At 45.9% G+C, this 23200-nt stretch overlaps 1 protein-coding gene and 1 long non-coding RNA gene across 3 annotated transcripts in view; one reads left to right on the top strand and one right to left on the bottom strand.

The window, feature by feature from the left end:
- Positions 1 to 13586, bottom strand: part of LOC117282734 — a 108765-nt gene extending 95179 nt beyond the window's left edge. The window contains exon 1 of the long non-coding RNA XR_004513581.1: positions 12644 to 13586. This is a non-coding gene — a long non-coding RNA (uncharacterized LOC117282734). The remainder of the gene's footprint in view (positions 1 to 12643) is intronic.
- On the top strand, positions 891 to 15522 carry LOC111869700 (nuclear factor interleukin-3-regulated protein). 2 transcript variants are annotated; one of them, XM_023861400.2, is made up of 2 exons: positions 891 to 1007; positions 13593 to 15522. In XM_023861400.2, the coding sequence occupies exons 1-2, from the start codon at positions 989 to 991 to the stop codon at positions 15005 to 15007; spliced, it is 1434 nt and encodes a 477-aa protein (XP_023717168.1). In that variant the 5' UTR covers positions 891 to 988; the 3' UTR covers positions 15008 to 15522. The 2 variants fall into 2 exon arrangements, with proteins under 2 accessions (XP_023717168.1, XP_023717169.1); XM_023861401.2 differs by lacking the exon at positions 891 to 1007 and adding an exon at positions 12003 to 12211.
- Positions 15523 to 23200: the final 7678 nt, after the last annotated feature.

Below are 23200 nucleotides of genomic sequence, written 5' to 3'. Positions count from 1 at the left end.
CTGGACTCAAACATCAAAGTCAGAGTTACTTTACAACTGGACGTTTACTGACAATCGGCTCGTCTTGGCGCCAGGCCCCTTCAAGCCCACGACCAGAGACATTTTAACTGAACTCTTGCGGTTATAGTCCTTATGTAACATCCTCTCTGGCGAGAAGGTGGGTTTGTATCTTATGAATACGCTTGGCCTTTAATCAATTGTACATTTCGCACACATAGCGTGTTATTGAAAATTCTTGCTTGTGTGCTTGTGTCCTCTGTCAGTACAGGCTTTGCAAAGCAGATCATGTGTACCTTACTTATCTTATGCTACAACGGCAGCCTAGTCACTTGAACGGCCGTAAACTTGAACAATGCGAAGTTTAAACGACGTTCTTTATCCTTTTTATAACCACTGGGAACTGACCGAGTAAAAAAAAACAGCTCTTCCATTGCGTACATGTTTGTTGGGTTTCCCACGTGATCCATACTCGGCCAGTCCATTGGCGCTCTGGCTGTTGTCTAGCAACGGACGTCGCTCTCTGTTTAGGGGCCGTTGCCTAGAAACGAGTCCATACGCCACAATATTTATTCAAAAACACTCATATGGAAGGTCCTGTACTTTTAGGTTAATTAGAACATTAATTTGATATATAAACCAGGTTAATTAAGCTCGTAACCCCAAATCCTGTTTCGGGTTCTAAGCATAGCAGGAGCAGAGTCAATCATGCTCACGAACAAGCAACAGTGTTACGTCAGACTTGAATTTCTACGCGTGGGATGCGATGAGAGCCTATGTGCGGGTTGCGTCACGGCGCCCGTACTATCGATCACAACATACAGAGTCACATAGCAATTAGTTCTGTATATAACCTCACAGGGGAGTTCTCCTGCATCTACAGCGTTTCCTGTGCGAGCACTTGTAACACACAGAACACTATTTGCAATACTTCAAGCGAAGAGGTCGGCCACTTCAGGCACCCTGACGTACAAGGAAAGATAATATCCAAATGGATTTTAGAGAAACGGGTAAATATCAAATATTCAAGCCTTAGATCTATTAAATATCACGCTGGGGTTTTGTGTTCGAAACCCACTCGAGGCATTGATATCTGTGTTCGTTTATTCTGTGCTTGTGTGTAGGTAGCGGCCTTCTTACGGGCAGATCTCCCGTCCAAGGAGTCCTACCGACTGTCTGTATGATTAAGATTCTGTAAAACAGGCCAAATTTCATCATGGACTGTAGCGTCCACAGAGTGGGGCGGCAGTATAAGTGGCGCTTCTGTTGCGCAACTATACAAACTCCAGCCAGTTTAAATGTTTGATAAAGATGCAGTGAAACCAAATATCAGTTTTATTGCATTAGATTCGCTTACACAATTATGTGCTAGTCCACCAAGAACATAAATTGGCATTACAGCTAAAATGTGAAGACAAATTATTCAATGGGGAAATTGATTAACTTTGTATTGTTAGTGACCTGGTTACACCGCTCGAAGTCCCCACGAGTCACATTTACAAAGGAGGTGGAATATAAATGCACTGAATTGTTTAAAATGATATAAGACGCATACAAATATTGAACTCATGCATACAGTAGGTTATAACATCATACAAGTTACTTATTTTGCAATGCTTATCAACTACTTGACTGTGCTATAACAGTTAATATGACTGTACACCGTCAAGGAAGAATACTAAACCAGGCTGGAAAACACCTCTGTAATTCATATATACAAATACAGTTCGTACCTCACAGGGAACACTTGTGTCTCCGCGATAGTGACCAACCAGTTAATGCTGTTTAAGGTGAAAACCATACGGACCAGACAAATACACTCTGTAAACAGAATGCAGATGGTACATATGGTAACCACTTGACTTTAAGGGCTTAAATTAAAATTTTAATTTCCTCGTTAATCAGTTTGCGTTTGCTGCATGGAATTCTGCGTTGGTTCCTATTCTGTATTCACCGGAATAGGCATATTTTCCGAAGCCAAGATTCCGTTGAATTAAGGTTTTGTTGCAAACAGTTTTTACGTTCTGTACGTCATCAGGCAGGAGTGTCGGAGTGAAACAATGTAACTCTTATCACGTCACTCGGCTGCAGTATTGAGACACAGGTAGCTCAGGGAAATTGTTTATCGGTACTGATTAGCGCTAGGTTGTGGCAATAGTGCCATAATAAATATGTTACAGTCAGGCGTCATGCATGTGTAGGTGGGGTCAGGTTCATCATCGCTTACAAGAAACAGGGAAAAAGAAAAAACGGATAACGTGATGATTATAATGACGCAACAAAGTATTTATCCCAACGTTGTCACTGCCAAGCAGTTACGTGACTTGTGACACGCTCGCCAGATCGCACTGCTGCAGGGGAAACTCAAATTAGCTTTCCCTGCGTAGATCCATTTGTCCCCTGAAAAGTAACTCTGGGAAAATAAGAGTAAATCCTCGCTAATCCGGAGAAATGTGAACGTCATCCGGATTAATGAAGCAAGGGGTAGCGCTAAAAGACTGAAAACTTGGACCGCGAATAAACGGAAAATATAAAGATACACACGTACATAGTGCTGATGAAAATAAATAACAAAATATCAGTGTAGATCCTTTTTTCAAAAACTACAAAAAGACAATACGTTTATTCACCAATAGAAGACTTAGAAGTTGTACTTTTTTTTCGAACGTGATAATGCAGGTTTGTCTGAACAGACAAGTGACTCATCTGCCTTCCTAAATGCCGTACTCAACTGTGAACAGCAATTTCCATTTCTCATATTTCGATTCGCGCTGTCCGACATCAGGATTAACTGCAATTGGCAGGGGAAGCCGAAGTACTCGGAGAAAGCCTGCCCCACTGCCATTTTATGCGCCAGAAATCTCACATGACCTGGCTTGGGCTCGAACCCGGGCCGCCGCTATGGCACGAAACGGGATTGCTCCGACGTTCTGATGGACTGTCAGTTGGCTCTCGTTTGAGGCTCACAAATGCCACTGCTGTGGCTCCCTTTAAAGCTATGCAAACCCGCGTAACGGTATGACGTTTTCAGACGACGAGAGGACCTAACGGACACTGTAAATACGAGACATGCGTGCGTGCGTGCGTGCGCGCGTCTGTGTCCAAATCCCCAGGGCGAACACAACACAGAATATTTCTTAGACCACAATCCGGCGCAATTATGCCATTTCGTGCAGAAGATAAACAAATAAACAAGAAGTTCTTGGAAGAACTGATCGCCTACTTCCTTTGATGCGACACGGGCCGCATAAAAAAAGGGCATATATACGCAGAGAGAGCAAGGTGATGTCATAAACCTCAAAAGCCTAAACAATTTGGGGGCCGGGCGCTCACGAAAGATGGACAGACATAAACAGCATAAGAAGGCAAAGCTATCCCTACAACAGGCCGTGGAGAACCTCAGGGTTGTGAGACGTCGTGGCTCCCACATTTTCTAGACAGTGTGTTCAAAGATGGCGGTAAGGTTGTCAGCCTTATGCGTCGGCCGACCTTTACCCCCAGGAAGATTCCTGGTACTCATTTCTGTTAGAGGCTGAGTCGACCCCAGGGCCATAGTGCGACTGGAAGGATTAGGTCAGTTGAAAAATCCACCTCATCGGGACTCGAATTAGCAACCTTCCGGCTTGTAGCAGAGTGCCTCAACTAACTACGCTACCGCGTGCCCCAAGGTGATCTCATAAGCTTGTTTTTATTTTTTCAAAGGAAGGAAAGTAGGCTAAAAATAAATACACGGGCCTATATGCACTTCCTTTTTGTTGGGTTGGGAATGGCAACAGCTGAAATCCCGAGGTACGGAAGCCTGTACTCCAGTTCCGTTCTAAATAACCTTTGAAATTAGTTTACATTTTAAATTCCTGGTTCTCGCTTGAGCGAAACTAGTAAACTACACCCGAAAAATAAGGCAAGTCTTTATCTTGTAACTGAACATGACGGAGCCTGTTTGCCTGTAAGGCGCATTTTTGCTTTGTTTCGTAACCTTCTGAGCTCATTTATCGATTATCTGCCGAGATAAGGAAGACAATATCGAAAGTGTAGCAGGAAAGTCCACCTTCCATATTCCGCCCCCACAGACTGCAACCGCACGGCAATCATTGCGCCAGTACAGTGCGAAGCAATGTTCTTCTCATGCAGATGCTCAGCACATGGTGAACCGATGCGTGGGAGGATGTCAGAAATTGCAAGTTGCAACCAATTTCGATAAATAAATGTAGGCCTGAAATTTACCTAACATTTAGGTGTACTATTATCGTGTTTCTGTTTTTATTTAACATGCAGACGAAGAAAGCCACAACATATGTTGGAAAGAAACGAACTCCTAGCAGATTGAAACTAACACCACCTACAGGAAATACAAGGAAACCGCCCACATGTCTCTGCTGGACCATGCGATCAGTCAACCCAGTGTGGACATCTCCCCCTTACTGGACTCCCATTATCGCGGCAGAAGTCAGAAAACTGAAACTCCGTCCAGTGCAGATTGAGTGTGAAAATTGTGTTTATATGTTGGTACCATACGGAGAATCTGTCTCTTCAGTGATGACTTCTGTTCTGATAGTATCTCTTTTTAACAACAATAGCCGTGAAATAGTGCGTGGACAGAGATGCTACGTCTCTTGTGTGTGGAGTTCCTTTTAATGGTTTTAATGTTTGTATTACTCTCGCAGATGGTCTATATACCCTTTGTTATGTTGACGCTGGTGTCCCGGTGCCGTGTGGAGGCGGCTCCAATACATTCACCGTAACCCTTAAGAGTCGTAGGCGATGAAAAGGGAACGCAGTGCTTGGGGCTATTACTGGGCAACCCTGTTCCTGGGGGATATAAATACGAGCACCTGGTCCTCCAGGTTTGGGGAGTCTCGAATCTGAGACAGTAAAATGTAGTCATGAGAGCCACGGGACTCGGACCTGAGAATGACTGCGCTAGCGAAGACCAGCCGCAATTTTAAACGGCAGACCCATTCTTTCGTTAGAGAGGATGTTACATAAGGACTATAACCTTAGGTGTTCAGTTGGAAAATAAAATTACTGGTCGAGGGTCTCAAGGGGCTTGCCGCCAAGAACTGATTGGCTGTAAACCGCCAGTCGTAAAGTAACTTTGACTCTGACCGATCCTTCAAAAGGAAATCTTCCATACACAATTCCATACTAGGCAATGGACTCAGAGACGGCAGTGAGTTTGATTTCCAGGAACATACTCGTATCCATTCACTATTCGGAAAATAAAATTCCCTTTCTACCATGCAGGGCCTGTATTTCAAAAATAGCACCGTTTTAATAAATCAAAACTCTAAAATTAACTTGCCAAAGAAACGTCAATAGAAACCCGAAGTATTATCACGCGATGAGGTTTTGCCCATAACTGCGCGTGCGCAAACAGGCGGTTAGGGATAATGACGGAAACAGTTCTGCTGGAAGGACTTACTCAAAACCAGATATTCTGGAAACATGACGAATCGCCGGGTGCCCCAAAAGGTGTAGGGTGGGGGTCTCATCGCACATGTACATCCTTATGTAATCATTACGAACATAATTTGGAGGCATCCACAAAATTGGAATTGGTTACTGAGTGTCTCTCTTTCCATCTTGCAGGAACACGCATTCGCATAAGTTTTACAGAACACTGTTTTAAGTAGGACCTCAGTCTGGGCCTCTGCCCCAAAATTGTGGGATTCTGGGTTGTAACGCCTTGTAGTTTGAAGAGATCCCGACGTTTCCCACTTAAAAATCGTCTCCATCTTCAGGGGCTGCTGCTTCTGCTCGACCCTAAATATGGAGGCGACATTTTCCTCCGAAACGCTTCGCTCTCTCCGAATACTGTGCCACAACCCAGAAGATCCACTTCATAGAAACGGAGACCCCAACAGCTTTCAGTTCAATATGGATGTCTAACGGTTTTTGCCTTGTGTAAACGTGTAAGGTACATCAGTGTCCTTGGAAGCTAGTAAAAACATGGAGAGGCACGTAGTAAGAATCCACTGGGCCGCGCCATAGCTCAAGCGGTTAGTCGCTGGCTTCCCACCGCGGCAGCCCGGGTTCGATCCCATGTCTGGTCAAGTGGGATATGTGGCGGACAGAGTGGCACTGGGGTAGGTTTTCTCCGAGTACTTCGGTTTCCTCTGCCAATCTTCATTCCACCAGTTGCTCCACAATCACCCTCACCTATCAATAGGCCAGAAGTGGCCGCAGTACAAGGGACTTAGTCCCACCCCACTAGTAATAAAAAAAATCTACTACGGGGGAGAGTCAGTAAATTGGTCATAAATGGATATAAATCGTAAAACACGTGATATTTGAACTGGAAAAAAAAGTTTATTTCTGGGCACAATCCTCCACCAACACTGATACACTTGTCCCATCGCTTTAACCTGCAGCATTGAGGTCTTTTGGCTGTTGTCTCAGGCATTTCCCCACCCCGTTTTAATCTATTCGTCATCAGCGAAACAGTGAACAGCTTTACGCGACAAACACCCTCCACCGTAAACAGGAAACATTTATTTATGAATATCCTTTGCATTCAGTTCTTTTGCCTATAAAAAAGCGCACACCACAACGTGCTCTTCGGTAGTATATTCCTAAAGCACTGTCGCAATTTTGACTACTGAAACCAACTTCTGAACATGCTCATGCTCGTCTGTCTAGTGAACTGTGCTGCTACCTAGTGATACACACAGGAAACGCATTACGTCCATTGCAGCTGTTTTACTTCCGTTCGTGACGTAAGTGCCCTTGAAGCCAGTAACAATGCGGACAGAGGAATGCACGTCTTCGTGAGCCGCCTGTAGGCCTAACATTGAGATTTCAGCTGCTGACGCAGGCTCCAGGCCGTGTGATGTCATTTTGAACGTTTCGCACTCGGAAAGGCTGCCTGCCCTCTGTCGCGAAACACGGCCTTAAGATTCTTCAGCTAAATTAAGACGGCGCGAACAAACGCGCGGTATAAATACGGGTCTATAAACCTGTCAGGACAGAGTGACATGCCTTGGGAATTTGTGAGGGTCACCCCTTGAAGTGCCACAGACGAGAACAGCGATGCCAGGAGTGCTACGTAAGCTCAGTTAGGCGTGCCAAAGCCAATCTGTTGATAATGTAGCGTGTAGAGCCGTTGCTATGCAACGACTGCGAAATGGGCAGATATGCTAGCCCACTTCTGGGCAACGGCTCGGTAAACACGTTCCCGCGGCAACGGTTACGTATACAACACGGGAAACAGTGTGTTGTCTACGCGGTCCGCGCCAAGGAGTTATAAAGTTCAGAATCGGCAGTCGCCGTGGGTCAGTCGAGTTCCGGAGTTGATACTTGCGGGGTATTCACCGGACAGTGAAGATGTGGGCGCGTGAAGCTGAAGAATCTCCATTGTTAGAAGCCGTTGCCAGGGAACGGCTGGTGAAGACAGCAGGCTGGAAAGGATTTAGCGGGTGTTGCAATAATCTGTAAATTGCGGAGATGAGCGGTGGCGCTGTAATTACTTAGGAATCCTGTGTATAAGCCATTCACCAATCCAAACCCGGTCTGTAGTCACGCACTAACACGTGACAATAATTTAAAAGCTCGTATTCCGAATAACTTCCTTGGTATTCATGTTTCTAGCATCCAACCATATTACAGAATATGGTCGCATTTCGGTTTATACCGTGTTGAACTGTAGAAATATTAATGAATACATCAGAAAGGATTTGGATGGGAACGGTCATGGCCTATCCCGAAATTTAACACAAGGGACTAAACAGAACTACAAAAGACCTCAGCTATGAAGTTAGAACCGAGCACATGATGAACACATGGCAAGACCGTTCGTGCTACACTAACGTGCTCGCTGTCATCAACGCATTCGTCCGTCCGTCTGTCTGTCCACGTGGTAGAATTTCGTCCTGCGATAATTCAAAGTGACTGAACGCCATCCTGACTTGTAATTAAACTCAGGAATTTTACTGGTGCCTAGCGAGACGCACGAGGAGGGGAGGGGGGACCCCGCAGCTGCGACATTTCTACCTGCGGCGTCTCTTCGACATGTACAGCAGTCCGCGTCTCTTTGTTTGTTTGTCTGTTCCACGCTATCGCATATATTTCGAACAGATTTGGTGTGATTTCAGAGGATCTCCCTGGGGAGATTTTCTCGAAACCGAATTCGTATGTCGGACGGGTATACCAGCAGTGGTGTACGGGACAGTTATGTGCCGAGTGGTTCCGGGGTGGTGCAGTGGTGCAAGCTGTGCAGCCCCTAATTTCTGTAGAGTGCGGTAGCATTCTGTGCGAGGGACTCGTACCTGAACAACTTCAGGGGGAGGGGAAATCGCATTATTTCAAACTTTGTTCCTAAAGTGAGGTTTTATTAACCCTGTTTTATATCGCACTATTTCAGATTGGCATAAACTGCGACTGCGATGCATTAATTTCATTATAATTAGATGATATAACACATTTCTTTTTGAATGTGTAAGAGAACGGAGAGAGAGGGTCTCATATCTGCGAGGTTGCGTCACCATGAGACAGTGACGCGGATGCTTACGTCATCACTAGCAAGTCATAGCATGCTAATCTTAACATATGATGGGACCCAAAATCCGGATACCGAAGATTTCGATGAACACGTCACTTCTCTCTCGTAAGATCACTTACTCACGGTACCCCTAAAGGCAGGAGCCAGCACAGCGACTGGTTACGGGCTAGACGACGGAAGTGTCGGAGTTCGAGTCCCTTTAGGGTCAAGAATGTTCTCTTCTCCACGTCGTTCAGACCGGCTGTGGGGCTCACCCAGCCTCCTATACAGTGGATACCGGGTGGCCTTTGCCCGGGGGTAAAGCGGCCGGAGCGTGAAACTGACCATTCACTTCCAACTAGTGCTGAGGTCAACAAAAAGTGGATCTGTACATCCACTCCCCGATAAGCCTTCATGGTGTAGTGCTTAATGAGTTCAGCACAGGGACGACTTTACCTTTACCCTTAAAGGTGTCTTAGGCGATGAATTAACTGCGAGCCACTGTTCAGCTGTGCGCGTGCGTCTGTAATAAGTCGTGCCGTTGCTGAGTTGCGGAAACGTTCAGGTGTTTACAACATCGAAACATCCGTTACTAAATTCATCCCGACAAAGCGAAGTACATGCGTGAGATTTCGAACAACGAAGCATGACGTAATGTTTACGTACAATGTACAGTCACTGCCACGGAAAGTATGACAGTTCCGGCGTGCGCCATGGCGTCTGAAGTTAGAACGCTGCGCTTCTGAACGAGGGCTGTAATTTACGATGTTAACCAAAATTCTATGAGTATGGAAGACAGTCTTATAATTCTTCTAAACGAACCAGTTTGTAATGCTCTGATACAAAATGCTGTACTTCGGATTTCAGTTGTCACACGGTAGAGACTGTGACAGGCTGTGGAGGCCCATAGGGTTGTGAGACGTCGAGGCTTCCACATTTATTAGACTATCGGCTCACAGATGGCGCTGAGGTTATCAGCCTTGCGCGCCAATTGCCCTTTACCCTCCCACGAAGATACCTGGTACTCATTTCTGTCAGAGGCTGAGTCGACCCCAGAGCCATAGTGCGGCTGGACCAAATAATTTCGTAAGACTGAGGACACCGCTTCAAACAGTTCATTAGAATAATTACTGCGTCAGAGAAAACATAATAAATATTTTGAGTGTGTATATGGAGCATTACATTTATTGCCCAGCAGAGGTAATTCCGCAGTGGTCATAATAATTCCACGACGGGTTGCTTTGTACCAGAATATACGAGGGAGATCCAGTAAACATACCACAAATGAAAGTAAAACAGTTGCAATGGACGTAAAATGTTTTCTATTTGTAGTGTATCACTAGGCAGCAGCACAGTCCAGATTTCTATGACAGTCTAAGTAGCAGACACACAGGCACATGTTCAGAGGCTGGTTTCAGTAGTCAAAATGGCGACCCTGCTTGAGGGGTATACTACCGAATAACAGTGTTCTGTTGTGCGTTTTTTGTGGGCAAAAGGACTCAGTGCAAGGGATATTCATAAAGAAATGTTTCCTGTATAGGGTGGGAAGTGTTTGTCGCGTAAAGCGGTTCACAACTGTGGGACAAAAGTTTCGCTGATGACAAAGAGGTTAAAACGGATGTGCTGAAGTGGCTGAGACAACAACCAAAAGACTTCTATGCTGCAGGTTTCGACGCACTGATAAAGCGATGGGACAAGTGTATCTGTGTTGGTGGAGGATATGTCGAGAAATACATGTTTTCCTCAAATTCTAACGTTTAATATCCATTTGTGACCTATTTACTGACTCTCACTCGTGCTATAATCAGGATTCAATACGTCAGATTACTGACTTGCACTATCCTAGCGTGCAGTAAAATAATGTAGCGTGTAAACTCGTTGCCAAGTAATGACGCTGTGAAGAATAGCTGTAACATGCACGCAACAGCAGATGAACTGTGTTAGTCTATGTGGTCCGTGCCGAGGCTACATAAGCAGAAGAGGGGAGTGGAGCGAGTTGGTTGGCGGGTTAGTGTTATTCAGACAACAGCAGTTCAGTCGTTGTGAGCTGCTACTGTTAGAAGCAGGTAGCTGAAGCATGAGGATAATTCGGGGAACGTCCGCCGTTGGGCGCCGTTACCGAGCAACGACTAGCGAAGACACGGCAGACTGCGGAGTTAACCCGGTTTACCCAACCAACTTTCTCCGCTGCGCTCTTCAGAACAACTGACTGTACTGCCGTCAGTGCATGCTTTGCCAGGGATTTTGCAATATCGCTATATTTAGTGCCCTCCCAGGAAATTTGCCTGAACAAAGCACGACGGGGGAAAATATAAATAAAGAAACAAACGAAAATAAATTAAACAAAATGTTAAAACATTCTTCCTCCTGTTTTGGCTGGAAGATTTCTTATCTTTTATTTTCTTTCTTTTCTGTCCGATGTTTTGGGGTCATTTTTAATTTTTCTGTTTGGTTTCCCACTCGAGGCATGGATGTCTGTCTGCGTTTATTCTGTGTTTATGCTGCCCTATAGCGGCCTTGCGACGGGCTGATCCCCTTCCAAGGAGTCCTACCGACTGTGTATAGGATTACAAAACTAAGAAAGCAGTCAGGGCCGAACAAAGGGACTGTACAGCCATTGATGAATGAACAGTATGTTGTTTGAACAGAAAAGTGACTCGTCTGCCTTCCTACATGCCGTGTGTGCCCTAAAGTATGTACTCAACTGTGAACAGAATTTTTCATATTTCGATCCGGCTTATCCGACATTCGGATTAGCGAGGGTCTACTGTACATTTAAAATCCTTGTACTTTGTTGAACAAAAAGCACGCAGAACATTTTCGTACGAAGAAACGTGGCGTGTACCTGCACGCAGCCCAGCACAGACAGAATAAATGCACACAGACATCGAGTGGGATTCGAACCCACGGCTCCAGCGTTCCAGAAGGCGAAGACAGTGCATGCCTCAGACCGCGCGGCCCCTGTGATCGGCATGGATATGTTAATATTGCTCTCAGTCCACTAAAGGTTATAGATACATGTATACGGACCTGACAAATTGTATCATTATGCATTTTTCAGTTGGCTAATAACTTAACTTTCGACAGTTGTAGCCAACTCGCCTTTGTGTGCAGGGTTCGTTTTAGGAACGAGGTCAGTCACTCGGCTGGCATATTCCGCACCACACTTTTTGAACAGGCACTGACAGTCTAAACTTATCTTAACCTTGCCAGCAGCAAAACGCTTTCTTCTTTCTTTTCCGCCCAAGAATCGGTTCACTCACCCTGCATTGCGCAGCTTACGAAGTTACGAGCACTCATCTCGAACATTCGGCCATCTCCGGACAGGTTCGTATTCGACTACATTGCCGAAGGGAGAACGGGATTCTGCTTACGTAACAACCCCCCCCCCCACACTCTATGTTACGCAATGTGAAGGTGACCTATCACGGCTCTGATTGGTGAGTCAGAGAGGGTGTTGTCCTCGCTCCAGGGCCGCTCCCCTCCCGCTTCATCCCCACCACGACATGCCACACGACATTGACTGAGAGAAGCCACTGCCGTCTGGCTCTATGGTTCAACAGTACGTTGTGGAACTTGCGAGAAGACAGTTGTGTTGAACTTATCTGTGAGCATAACTGACAAAGCGTGCCCTTGCGTACTGTGTTACAAAACAAATTCATTCAGTTTACTGATTTACTAGCGAGTTACATACCTACTGGAGTACTGAAACACATTTTAAACAACGTTTCACAATTGGTGAGTTCACTGAATGCTTTGTTTTATATCGTGACGTATTTTGTGTGTCTTGTGAAGTCACTGTTTCATATTTTCTTTCCTTCCTTCGTCTTGATGGTGTGTGAAAAGAACAACGAATCTTTATCAGTGCTTTTACAGTTTATTACAAAGTGACGTGGAAGTGTTGTATAGGGCTTGCTGTCTCGAATGACATACTTTTCGGGTGTGGATGACTAAGGCTGTGATGATGATGAGTTTGTTAGATCACTTTAGAAATGTCGGATTTGCATCATCCAGAGAGAGAAAAAAGTTTTGGATGACGTGGAGGAGTGACAAAGCTTACTGTACCTTTTAATCAAAATTAGGTGACTCAGAGAAGCAGTGACGTGTCCTCACGTACGCGCCTTGCCTGTTATTTAACATCAGTTTATATAAAGTAGGTTTACCACATACTTAACTGTTCGTGCCGAATCGATGCAGACAATGGTGAACAAAGGCAGCAGCAGTAGCAGCAGCTTCACGTTCCGTGCCACGACTAGCACGCATGCGTCTGCAGCCGTTGTTTGCCCTTCATAGGCGCGTTATATAATCGCTTTTACTAGGGCTTTTATTCTAAAACGTCATTCGTTGGAAACTATAACTGCGGGCACAAACACAACGTGACTGTAATCACGTGTCGTAGCCACGGCCATGTTGCATAATCCTGACTTCGACCCTCACTGCCTGGCTGATGTCTCAAGGAAGGAAGTCGACAGATGTTACATCATGGCTTGGGCAGTGCCTGCTTCCGTGTGGCACGATGACATGTACACGATTTTGGAGGGAAGTGTCTGTGTCCTAATCGATGTGCTAGCCCGGAATTTCCCTGGACGAACAGAGGAAAACCACGAAGGAACTGTTAGGATAGGGGTACCGCTATACCAGCCCCGCTAGGTATTTGCATGCTATGACTCACGTTTGTGGGATATTGTTGAAACCTTGCTTCGGAGTGGCGTAATACTAATTGAAAACGTTGCACAACTGAACATACTGATGGGAAAATTGCGACGGTATTGAGTGTGAACTGGTTTTGTGACTGACAATGAAGCATTAACTGCAGGTGTCAAATTTACTCCTTTCGTTAATATTTTCTGTTCTGTGGTGGGAGTGCATGCAGTGAACTGTCCGCCTCCTATGTGGGTGGGTGCGTGACGCTCGTCACATTGCATGATCGCAATAGTTCGTACTCGCGCGATCTCAGCCACTCGACTGACTTGGAGCCGAGCTGCTGCCTGCCTCCCACCCTGCAGGGAGCGCTAGGAACCAGCAGAAGTGTGCGCTGTAGAGTGCGTTGTTCCCAGCATCAGTCACTCACACGGTCTCGCAACGAATATTAACGTAGATTGCTTTTTTTGTGTTGCAGATGTTTTGAGACATCGAATTATGGTGGCAGAGTTTGTCGCCCGGCAGAGTGGATCGCCCATCAATGGTGAAACACCGTCCTTGAACTCCAGCATGCCTAGCAGCAACAGCAATAGCAGTCTCGGGGGCGTCGGTGGCCAAGACGCCTCCCTCCACATGGGAATGTCCCGCCCCGGGTCGCCTGACCCCGACAACTTTCCGCCGGGTTACGACTTGGCGGGTCATCTGAAGAGAAAAGAACTCTTCTCACAACGGAAACAGCGGGAATTCATCCCAGACAACAAGAAGGACGAGAGCTACTGGGATAGGCGACGTAGAAACAACGAGGCAGCGAAGCGGTCCCGCGAGAAGCGTCGGTTCAACGACATGATCTTGGAGACGCGTGTTGTGGAGCTGAGCAAGGAGAATCACGTGCTAAAGGCTCAGCTGGCAGCTATCAAAGACAAATACGGCATAAGCGGCGAGAGCGTGGTGAGCGTGGAGCAGGTGATGGCTACTTTACCCACGAGCGAGCAAGTACTCAGCATCACCAAACGGCCCAAACTTGCCCCAAGTGGCGGCGCCTCTTCCCCTCTTCTGTACCATCCGACACCGAGCCCTATCCCCACTTCCGTCATTCACCAGCCCGTAAGCACGGGCATCGGAAGTTCCCCACCCCCACAAACACTCCACCACTACCAGCCACAACCCCTGACAGGACAGCTACCTCTGCACCACCAGCACGAGCCCAACTACTCCGATCCCGACACATACGCCTATAACTACCCGCTACATTCACTTCACCCCCCACCCTTCGAAGGGGGTAACGGTAACAACGTCCTGAACCTCAGCAGAAGTCGAGGGAGCCGCAGTCGTGCTCAGTCACCTTTTGAACTGTCGAGCGGCAGCGGAAGTGGAGACGAGAACTCTGTGCCTGGTCCCGTGGCTCTGACCACAGGGCCCAGCAGCAGCAGCAACAACAACAACAGCAACAGCAACAATAACAATAACAATAACAACAGTCTGCCCCACAAATTGCGACACAAGACTCATCTAGGCGATAAAGATGCGGCCACAGCCCTCTTGTCTCTGCAGAACATAAAGCAGGAACCCGGGGTTGGGCACGGAGTGGGGGCGCGCGCTAGCCCTCCCTGGGACGCTGAGGGGAGCAGCGACGAACGTGACTCTGGGATCTCTCTGGGAGTGGAGTGGGCTGGACACTCGGCAGTGCCGTGTGGCTCCGTGCAGTTGCCACAGAACCAACTGCCAGTGTCGCCAGGACCCAGCGAACCCGTGGAGTGCGGCTCAGACGACACGCAGCTCAAGTCGGAACTCGCTCGCCTCGCGACGGAAGTGGCGAACCTCAAGAGTATCCTCACGAGGAAGAAGAACGCTTCTGCAAATCCCAGCCCTACAGCCCCAGCGGCCCAGCCATAGTGAACAGTACCCACATTTGTGAAGGAAAGTGCATTCGCGTTTCGTGACAGAATCTGATAAAAAAAGAGAACATTTTGTATTTATTCGTTAATTATTGACGCACGGAAAATAAGCGATTATAAGACTGTATTTTGTTAATATGAAAGAAGCCAGTGGTGACTGTAAAACTTCACAACTTCTGTTTTATCAAGTTCCGATAACACACTGTTGCGCTGTTTGCTCCTTAATTATTTAATCTCCCTACAAGTCAGTTTCTGTGACACACGTGTAATTATTTTTAGTTAGTTGTGGCATATATTTTCACCCTTTAGTCTACATGCCTTTTGCCCCATGCTATCCACTTGTTGCCGTCCCACAGATCCAGTTAAATGTAAACAAAAGTCTGCTGGCATCTTCGTCTGCTCAAATAGGCCTATTCTGTGTGTTGTTCTCCAACATTTCTACTGCTTGCAGTCTCTGTCTGTTTGTATTCACTTAAATGTAATGAATGAATAAATTCCACGATTTGTCAAATGTGTGAATACTTTTATTGCCGTTATGAGCGGTGTTGAGCTCTGTACTATTTGAATTCGGCGCACCTCATCCTGCTCTTTACATTTATGAAAATGTCTAGTCCACTTTTTGTGGCCCTTAATTTTAGCGGTGTGACGCACGTGCCCCCCCCCAATACCGTAAACCATATGCTTAAGGGGATGAAACAGTTTCAGTGTGAGTGGCTACCTCGAGAGTTTTCGTGACGTCTGTCTGACGTGGATCTGATGTGAGTGTCCAGCACTGTGTTGCGAGGAAGCCTTCAAAAAGGGTTACATAGATTGCACCAGTTTTCAGTAAGAGTCTCTGTGCCAAATTGAAACTTGGAAATGTGAGACTTTTTCATTAATAATAACAATAAGAAGAAATTAGATTTCTACGGACATTTGCATTCATATGGGATGGCCCTTACTGAAAATTGACATTTCATAAGTTCTAACATCGGCAAATATAGATCTGTCTTCTACCCCGCACAGAAATGAAATATCCCCGAAATGTATTTCAAGTCACATTACATTTCATACTAATTATTTCAGCAGAGGACGTTCTTCATGAAAATAAATTATATAAATATCTACAGAATGTCCCACGAGGAAAGGTCAGTATTCTGGGAGATCACAGTATCGGTCATTCTAAGCAAAAAAGTGTACATGTACATGTGTCCTATTCCGAACCGTTTCCGGGATAGAGCTGCTTCACTGTGCAGTTCCAAAGCTGTTGGTAGGAAAGAGATATTACGTACTGTTTCTAATTTATTGTTCAAGTGACAAAGTTGGTGCAGTTACCTAGTGTAATACATTTTCGAAAATTCCACCGTCAACATCAATGCACCTCACAACTTGTGTGAGATGCTCGTCTGTACAGTGTACAGTGAAATAGCTCTAACCCGGAAACCGTTCGGAATAGGACACATGTACATATACACTTTCTTGCTTAGAATGACCGATACTATGACCTCCCAGAATATTGATATTTCTTCATGGGCTACCCTGTATACGCCTAAATACTAATACAATGTCACAACCCTCACATCGGCAAATCAGCTTTAAACTAGTTTGTTTGTTCATTTATATTTTTTTTTAATTCGCTTAGTGGGGGTGGAGTCCAACTGGGTCCACTCAGCACGGCGGCCATTGATTGGCCTATTGTAGCCTGCCCCGGGTGATTATGATGATGGAAAATTTGGTGGCATGAAGATTGGCAGGGAAAACCGAAGTACTCGGAGAAAACCCGCCCCAGGGCCACTTTGTCCACCACAAATCCCACTTGACCAGACCCGTGATCGAACCCGGGCCGCCGCGGTGGGAAGCCACCGACTAACCGCTTGAGCTATGGTGCGGCCTCTGTTACAGGGATACTTTTATCTTTTATTCTTCTCAGGTATTTCGCGAATAAAGTTTCGTACTTGCATTTAACAGGACGATTTCAGCAGAACAAACCGTTGCCAAGGATGTGTGTGTGTGTTTCGTTTAATGAACCCAGGAACGGTAAGGTCACTGAACTGTTCTACCTGGTGCAAACTGGTCGGGGCAAGTAGCGCAGCCTTCACTTCCCTGGGTGCATGAGGATGTAGGCGACTGTTTCCAGACAGGGATGGTATTTTTAGTACTATTATTCTTTACTGGCCTGCTGTACCAGCCCCTGTTGATAGATGATGGTGACTGTGGAGCAACTGGAAACCTTCTCCACTGCCAAATGCTCTGACACGGGCTCGAACGCGTACCATGCGGTGGGAAGCCAGCGGGTCGCCTGATCTGTGGCGCGGTCCTGCATGGAGGGTAAGTAACTCAATTTGCAGTCCTCAGTGCATCGGTTGGAACGGGCTAACAGTAACGGCAAGGAAGGTAAAGCTGTCCCTGCTTACGGCGGTGTTTCGTATCGGCCAAACAATTATATACGTTCTGTCCTTATTCTCGTAAGAACCCGAACTGACGCAGAACATGGTGGTCCCCTCGTGCTGTTCATAATTCACCATTCATGGTACAATACGGCGTAAAAGAAAACAAGGTCGCGGTGAATGTGTTAATCGTGTCAGAACTACTTACCACTGCTCAATTAGTACATCCCTAGCTTAACTCCCATCTTCATACTGAGAAACTGCTTCCTGCATTGCACGTCATGCAACTGTGGACATTCCTTCTTTCATTTATTTGTTAAGTCCTTAAGGAACAACACCAACAAAAATATATAACCCTTCATGAAAAAAATAAGAGAAATTTAAATTTGGGATGTTGGTAAAGCGGCCGGAGCGTGAAGCGGACCGATAATCTTTAGCAAGTGCATAAATAAAAAATGATGGATATGTATCTCCACTCCCCCATAACCGTTCATGGCTTGGTGCTTGATTGATCACAGGGACAAATTTATATTTACATTTTGCACCTTCACCGTGAAGATGGAGAAAGTATGTCCCTCGAAAATGCCCATCAACTTGTGACACACAGTAGGGGGTCACAACTCGGCTGAAATTCTCCTCAGAATCACGCGGGTTCGAACCTCCGATCCCATATACGATGAAGACAATTAGCGGTCGCATTTTATGCGAGGGATGTGTTGCTGAAGATTTCGCATGATTCAAGACAACTTTCCACATAAGTATCAATGTATTGCCGAATTCTGTGGGATTCGCATTATTTCAGACTTTGCGCATGTCCGATTCGCGATGAGGTCACTGCAACTAATCCTTCCAGCCTCACTATGGCCCTGGGGAGTAAATGGGACGCACGAAAGTGAACCGTGACCCAGAGGCGAGGGTTCACTGCTAGTCTGTGGACAGATGGATTTGCTTTCGAGATTTTGCCCAGTGTCGGGGAGGAACTGAGCCCAAATTTTAGTCTTGATTTAAAGGAGAATTTCTAAAACATTCCATACAAAATCACACAAGATCTTTGTTAAGGGATAGGTAAAAAAACGTAAAGTTGTCCCTGTGCTTAACTAATTAAGCACTGCGCCGTGAAGACGTATAGGGGAGTGGATGTATAGATCCACATTTCCTTGACCTCGGCACTACTGGAGGTGAGTGGTCAGCTTCACGCCGTTAAGGGATATGAAATATTTTTAATGTATTTACAACAAACACTTGAAAGCCCTGAAGTATCCGCGTGGAGACATTCGAATTACAGGAAAAAACAGACAATATCTACCTCAGGTCGTTTCAGAGACCTCGCGAATACTAGCCAAACGGGTTACCGCTACTAAAAATAGATTAACAGACATAAGCAATAACCAGAAATACATGTAAACAGTTCAATGGAAGGCGGCAATTATGCTAATGTAAAGCGCAGTGGGTAATGGCACTTGGCAGATTGGACGTGGGAACAGGATATGTCTTCCAAGTTCTTTAACGATGGTCTCGGTATTGTAGTACACACCTTCGATGATATGATGATCAGGTGGTGGAACAGGTTACAGAAACTGGTGCAGAGACACTGCGCGTATTTCGTACACACATTGACTACGTTGCCTTGGAAACGTAATCAGCTGTTGCTCAGTAGATTATTGGTGGCTTCTGAGTAACGAGCAACAATGAAATCCGTCCGACTAGTAAAGTACGTTTCGAAAATTTCTCTCTTTCTGGGCCGCTAGAACACGTAAGTTATTTTCCTGAATAAACCACCTGTGCCCTTTTATTTAAGAAAGATTTCCATATCTTACTGAAATGTAATCAACATTGTCCGAGCTGTTTTCGAGAAAATCGTAACTTTATTTCTAGGGAGTTTATTAGAAGGGCCCCAATTTTGGGAGTTAGAATATTGACGTTCACCGCGCACCTACTTAAGGCGGTTACTGCCGAATGAAATGTTGAACCGTTCAGGCAACAGCGTGGCACATGTGTACAGAGAGACTGACAGATGGAACTCCCAAAACAACTTTTTCATATTTGGGAAGGGGCCTGAAAACGCGTAAATCCGTGAAAATCTAAAGGTCAGTTCCCCCCCCCCCAATCACAATACGTTCTGATATAGTGTTCTGCAAATGCGAGACACACTGAAACAACTATAACGTTGTAGCTCAGCATCCTGTTGCAGTTGCCTTTAGAATTTCCAGCTTTGCTTACCTTCCACATTGCAACAATATCAAATAATGTAAAAGTAAAGTATAGCTATCCCTGTAACAGGCCGTGAAGGCCCATATGGTTGTGAGACGTTGAGGGTCCCACATTATATAGACAATCGGCTCAAAGATGGTGGTAAGGTTGGCAGCCTTACGCGCCGTCCGCATTTTACTCCCCAGGAAAAGTATTTAATACCTGGTACTCATTTCTGTTAGAGACTGAGTCGACTCCAGGGCCATAGTGCGACTGGAAGGATTAGGTCAACTAAAAAATTCCAATGACCTCATCGGGACTTGAACCCGCGACCTTCCGGCTTGTAGCATAGAGCTTCAACAATATCAAGGTATAAAATTATTTTCTTTTCAAAATTCATCACTGCAGTACATGTTTCGGCCTATTCGACCATCATCGTGTGCGTCGAAATTGGGGGGGGGGACTGCTTTGCCTTCCGCGCTACTGCGGAATTCCGCCCGAACGGCTGAGTAGACCGAAACATCAAGTGCAGTGACGAATCTGAAAAAGAATTTTATTTTAAATCTTGATATGTTGTGTGTTGGACGGCAAGCAAAACTGAAAGTTGAAACTGTGATTTATTCCTCCTCCATTTCCAGCCTTCTCTTTCGGAGATGAGACCTCGCGCCCGCTTACATGCATCTGCTGCTGGCAGCAATCCTGAACCATTTCAGAACATAGATCACCTTCCGCGGTTTTCTGTGTGACCGTGCAATGCCTTAACTTTGGGTGGGTTAGAAACCATGAAAGCAATATTATATTATCAAACAACATTGTCTCATATTAATACGCAGTAAGGAACGCGCCAGAATCCATAATCGATTACAAAATGAGACAGGAATGATCATTCTAAAAAACTTTTAACTTAATTCTCTGAACTGTGAAACGTGACTGAAGCAAAATACGTTTTGACGTGACCGGTAATGAAATGCACTCGTGTGCATATTGTTTTTTCCTTGGCACTACAGCCCCAGTGGGCCTAGGCCTACCTCCATGAACTCCGTTCACTTCGGGTTTTCTAGATCTTACACATTCGGTAGGATTCCTTGGGCGGGTGATCAGCTCGTCGCAAGGCCTCTACCTGTACACAAACACAGAAAAACGCACACACACACACACAAACTAAACATCAATGTCCTGAGCGGGATTCGAACCCACGAACCCGGTTTCCAAGCGACCGAAGACAGTACATGCCTTAGACCGCTCGGCTACCGTGACCGGCCGTGTGCATATTTAGTCACTAAAAATATAAAAAGGTAAAGTTGTCCCTGTGCTTAAGTAATAAAGCGCCACGCCATAAAGACATATCGGGGAGTGGAGGTATAGCTCCACCATTCTTGAATTCAGCACTAAATGGAGTTGAGCAGTCAGCTTCAGCACCCTCCCCGAGAAAGAGCCCCTGGTACCAACTGACTAGGAGGCTACGTGGACGCCAGAGCCGGTCTGGACGCTGTGGAATAGCTAATAATCCCTTGTTTCTGCGGGGAATCGAACCACAGGCGTCCAGTCCGTAGCCCGTCGCTATACCGACTGAGCTGCCCGTGCTTCTGTATTGATCCTAATGTTTATCAGCAACTACTTAGTGGCCAATTGGGAAATTGAACTACTGGACCCGCAGTAATGCGATGGCCTAGTCATGTAGGACGCACGAGACAACCCTCGACTTCCCGATTACGCGGCACCAGACATCCGCCAGGCTGCACTGTGAGTCACAGCGGTGCTCAGTCACGTGACTGCCGAGCACTGCCTTGTCAGTTTCTGTTACTCCATTACAAAAGGAAGCAGGAACATACGTGTCACCTGCATTCTTTGGGTGACGTCATTGGTCACGTGTCAAACGCACAGAACAATGAAAACAACGTGACCAAGCATTTTTGGCCAATAACTGCGATGTAGTAGAAATATTGATGTAAACAGAGTCACGTTCCCAGCCAACTTCACCCCACCGGAGCGTTATCGGGGTAGTATATTGTTTCCGTTTGTTGAGCCCGCCTATAAGAACGTACACATGGGCCGCGTACTGTTGTCGTTTGTTGAGCCCGCCTATAAGAACGTACACAGGGGCCGCGTACTGTTGTCGTTTGTTGAGCCCGCCTATAAGAACGTACACAGGGGCCGCGTACTGTTGTCGTTTGTTGAACCCGCCTATAAGAGCGTACACAGGGGCCGCGTACTGTTGTCGTTTGTTGAACCCGCCTATAAGAGCGTACACAGGGGCCGCCTACTTGAAGACCTCGCTGAACTCGGGCAGGCTAGCGCCCCGATGTTCCCAGAAACCTCGAGGAGAGAGAAGGTATCTTCGGGAAACAAAGAAACGCGGACAGCTGGACTAGTAGAAACCACTGTGCGACCTCGCCGCTCACCCTAATCTGGTGAGAACTCTCCCCTGCGATACGGCCTCGCACATGGTCCGCCATTAGAGTTGCTGCAGGCAGACGAACATTCTCATACTGTGTTGGAAATAGAGCTATTTTAATTGTTAAATTTTCTTACAGTTAGCGATATCAGTGTTAGTACATGACAAGCAGCGCTCTGTGCAGTAAAAGCATTCTCTCAAGGCTGCTTATCAGAAGGGATTTCAGCTGATATGAACTGGATCGTATCTGTGAGTGGGTGGTCACCGCCCGCAATGCCACAAAGAATTGGACGGCCTACACAGCTACGTGCAGATAAAGCAGGTCGTTTGCGCTTAAACAATGTTGTCTGTGTAGGTGGCTAACTCCACATTGCATAACATCTTCTTCATACTTATTGTCAAGAAACATAATAAATAATAAGATAAGTCACACGTAATCTTTTTCTTTTCATATTTATCAATGTCTTTGTTACTTTACAGCTGACTCGATATGGTCCAGCCAAAAAAAAAAAGATTTAATTCGCAGCGTGTCCTTTCATGAGGCATCCCTGAGTACAAACGTCATCCAACTGAAAGCCAGATTGCACACACAGTTACAGCAACTGGGGTCCGCTCTTCTACACAAGAGATCTCGTCAGTGTCGGGTTCTGCGATCTTGTGGCGCAGGCATTTCATGAGACCAACATATGTTCGTCTTATGTTGGACAATTCTCAACATCTCATTTCTTAAAAGACGAAAAGCGAACAAAGTTCTCATAAAAACTAGACATATTTAAAACTCTTAGTGTGTTCTGATATCTGTAAGAAATTAACTCCCTCAATTTCGTTTTAATTTTCATGAATTTGTATTTCATCAAATAAACACTACACAAAAACATTTTATTCGTTTCCCTACTCTGAGAAAGAACTCTTTCCCTCAAAAGAAAAGCAGACGATGGGAAATGCTCAGCATACTTTAAGCAATGAGATGAGTTACTTACTTACTTACTCATGGAGCTGAGCCCTTCTTGAGGAGCCGCGAATTCTGCAGCTACTCAAGAATTTACCAGCATTTTATGGAAACCGAAGGTTCATCACCGTGTTCACAAGAGCCCTCCACTGGTCCCTATCCTGAGCCAGATCCATCCAATCCATACCATCCCATCCTATCTCTCTAAGATCCATTCTAACATTGTCCACCCACCTACGCCTAGGTCTTCCCTGTGGTCTCTTTCCTTCTGGCTTTCCCACCAATATCCTA

This window comes from Cryptotermes secundus, unplaced genomic scaffold, assembly GCF_002891405.2.
Source record: "Cryptotermes secundus unplaced genomic scaffold, Csec_1.0 scaffold1851, whole genome shotgun sequence".
Classification (NCBI taxonomy): Eukaryota; Metazoa; Arthropoda; class Insecta; order Blattodea; family Kalotermitidae; genus Cryptotermes; species Cryptotermes secundus.
Note: the sequence above shows the minus strand (reverse complement) of the source record. Positions and strands in the feature narration are given on the sequence as shown.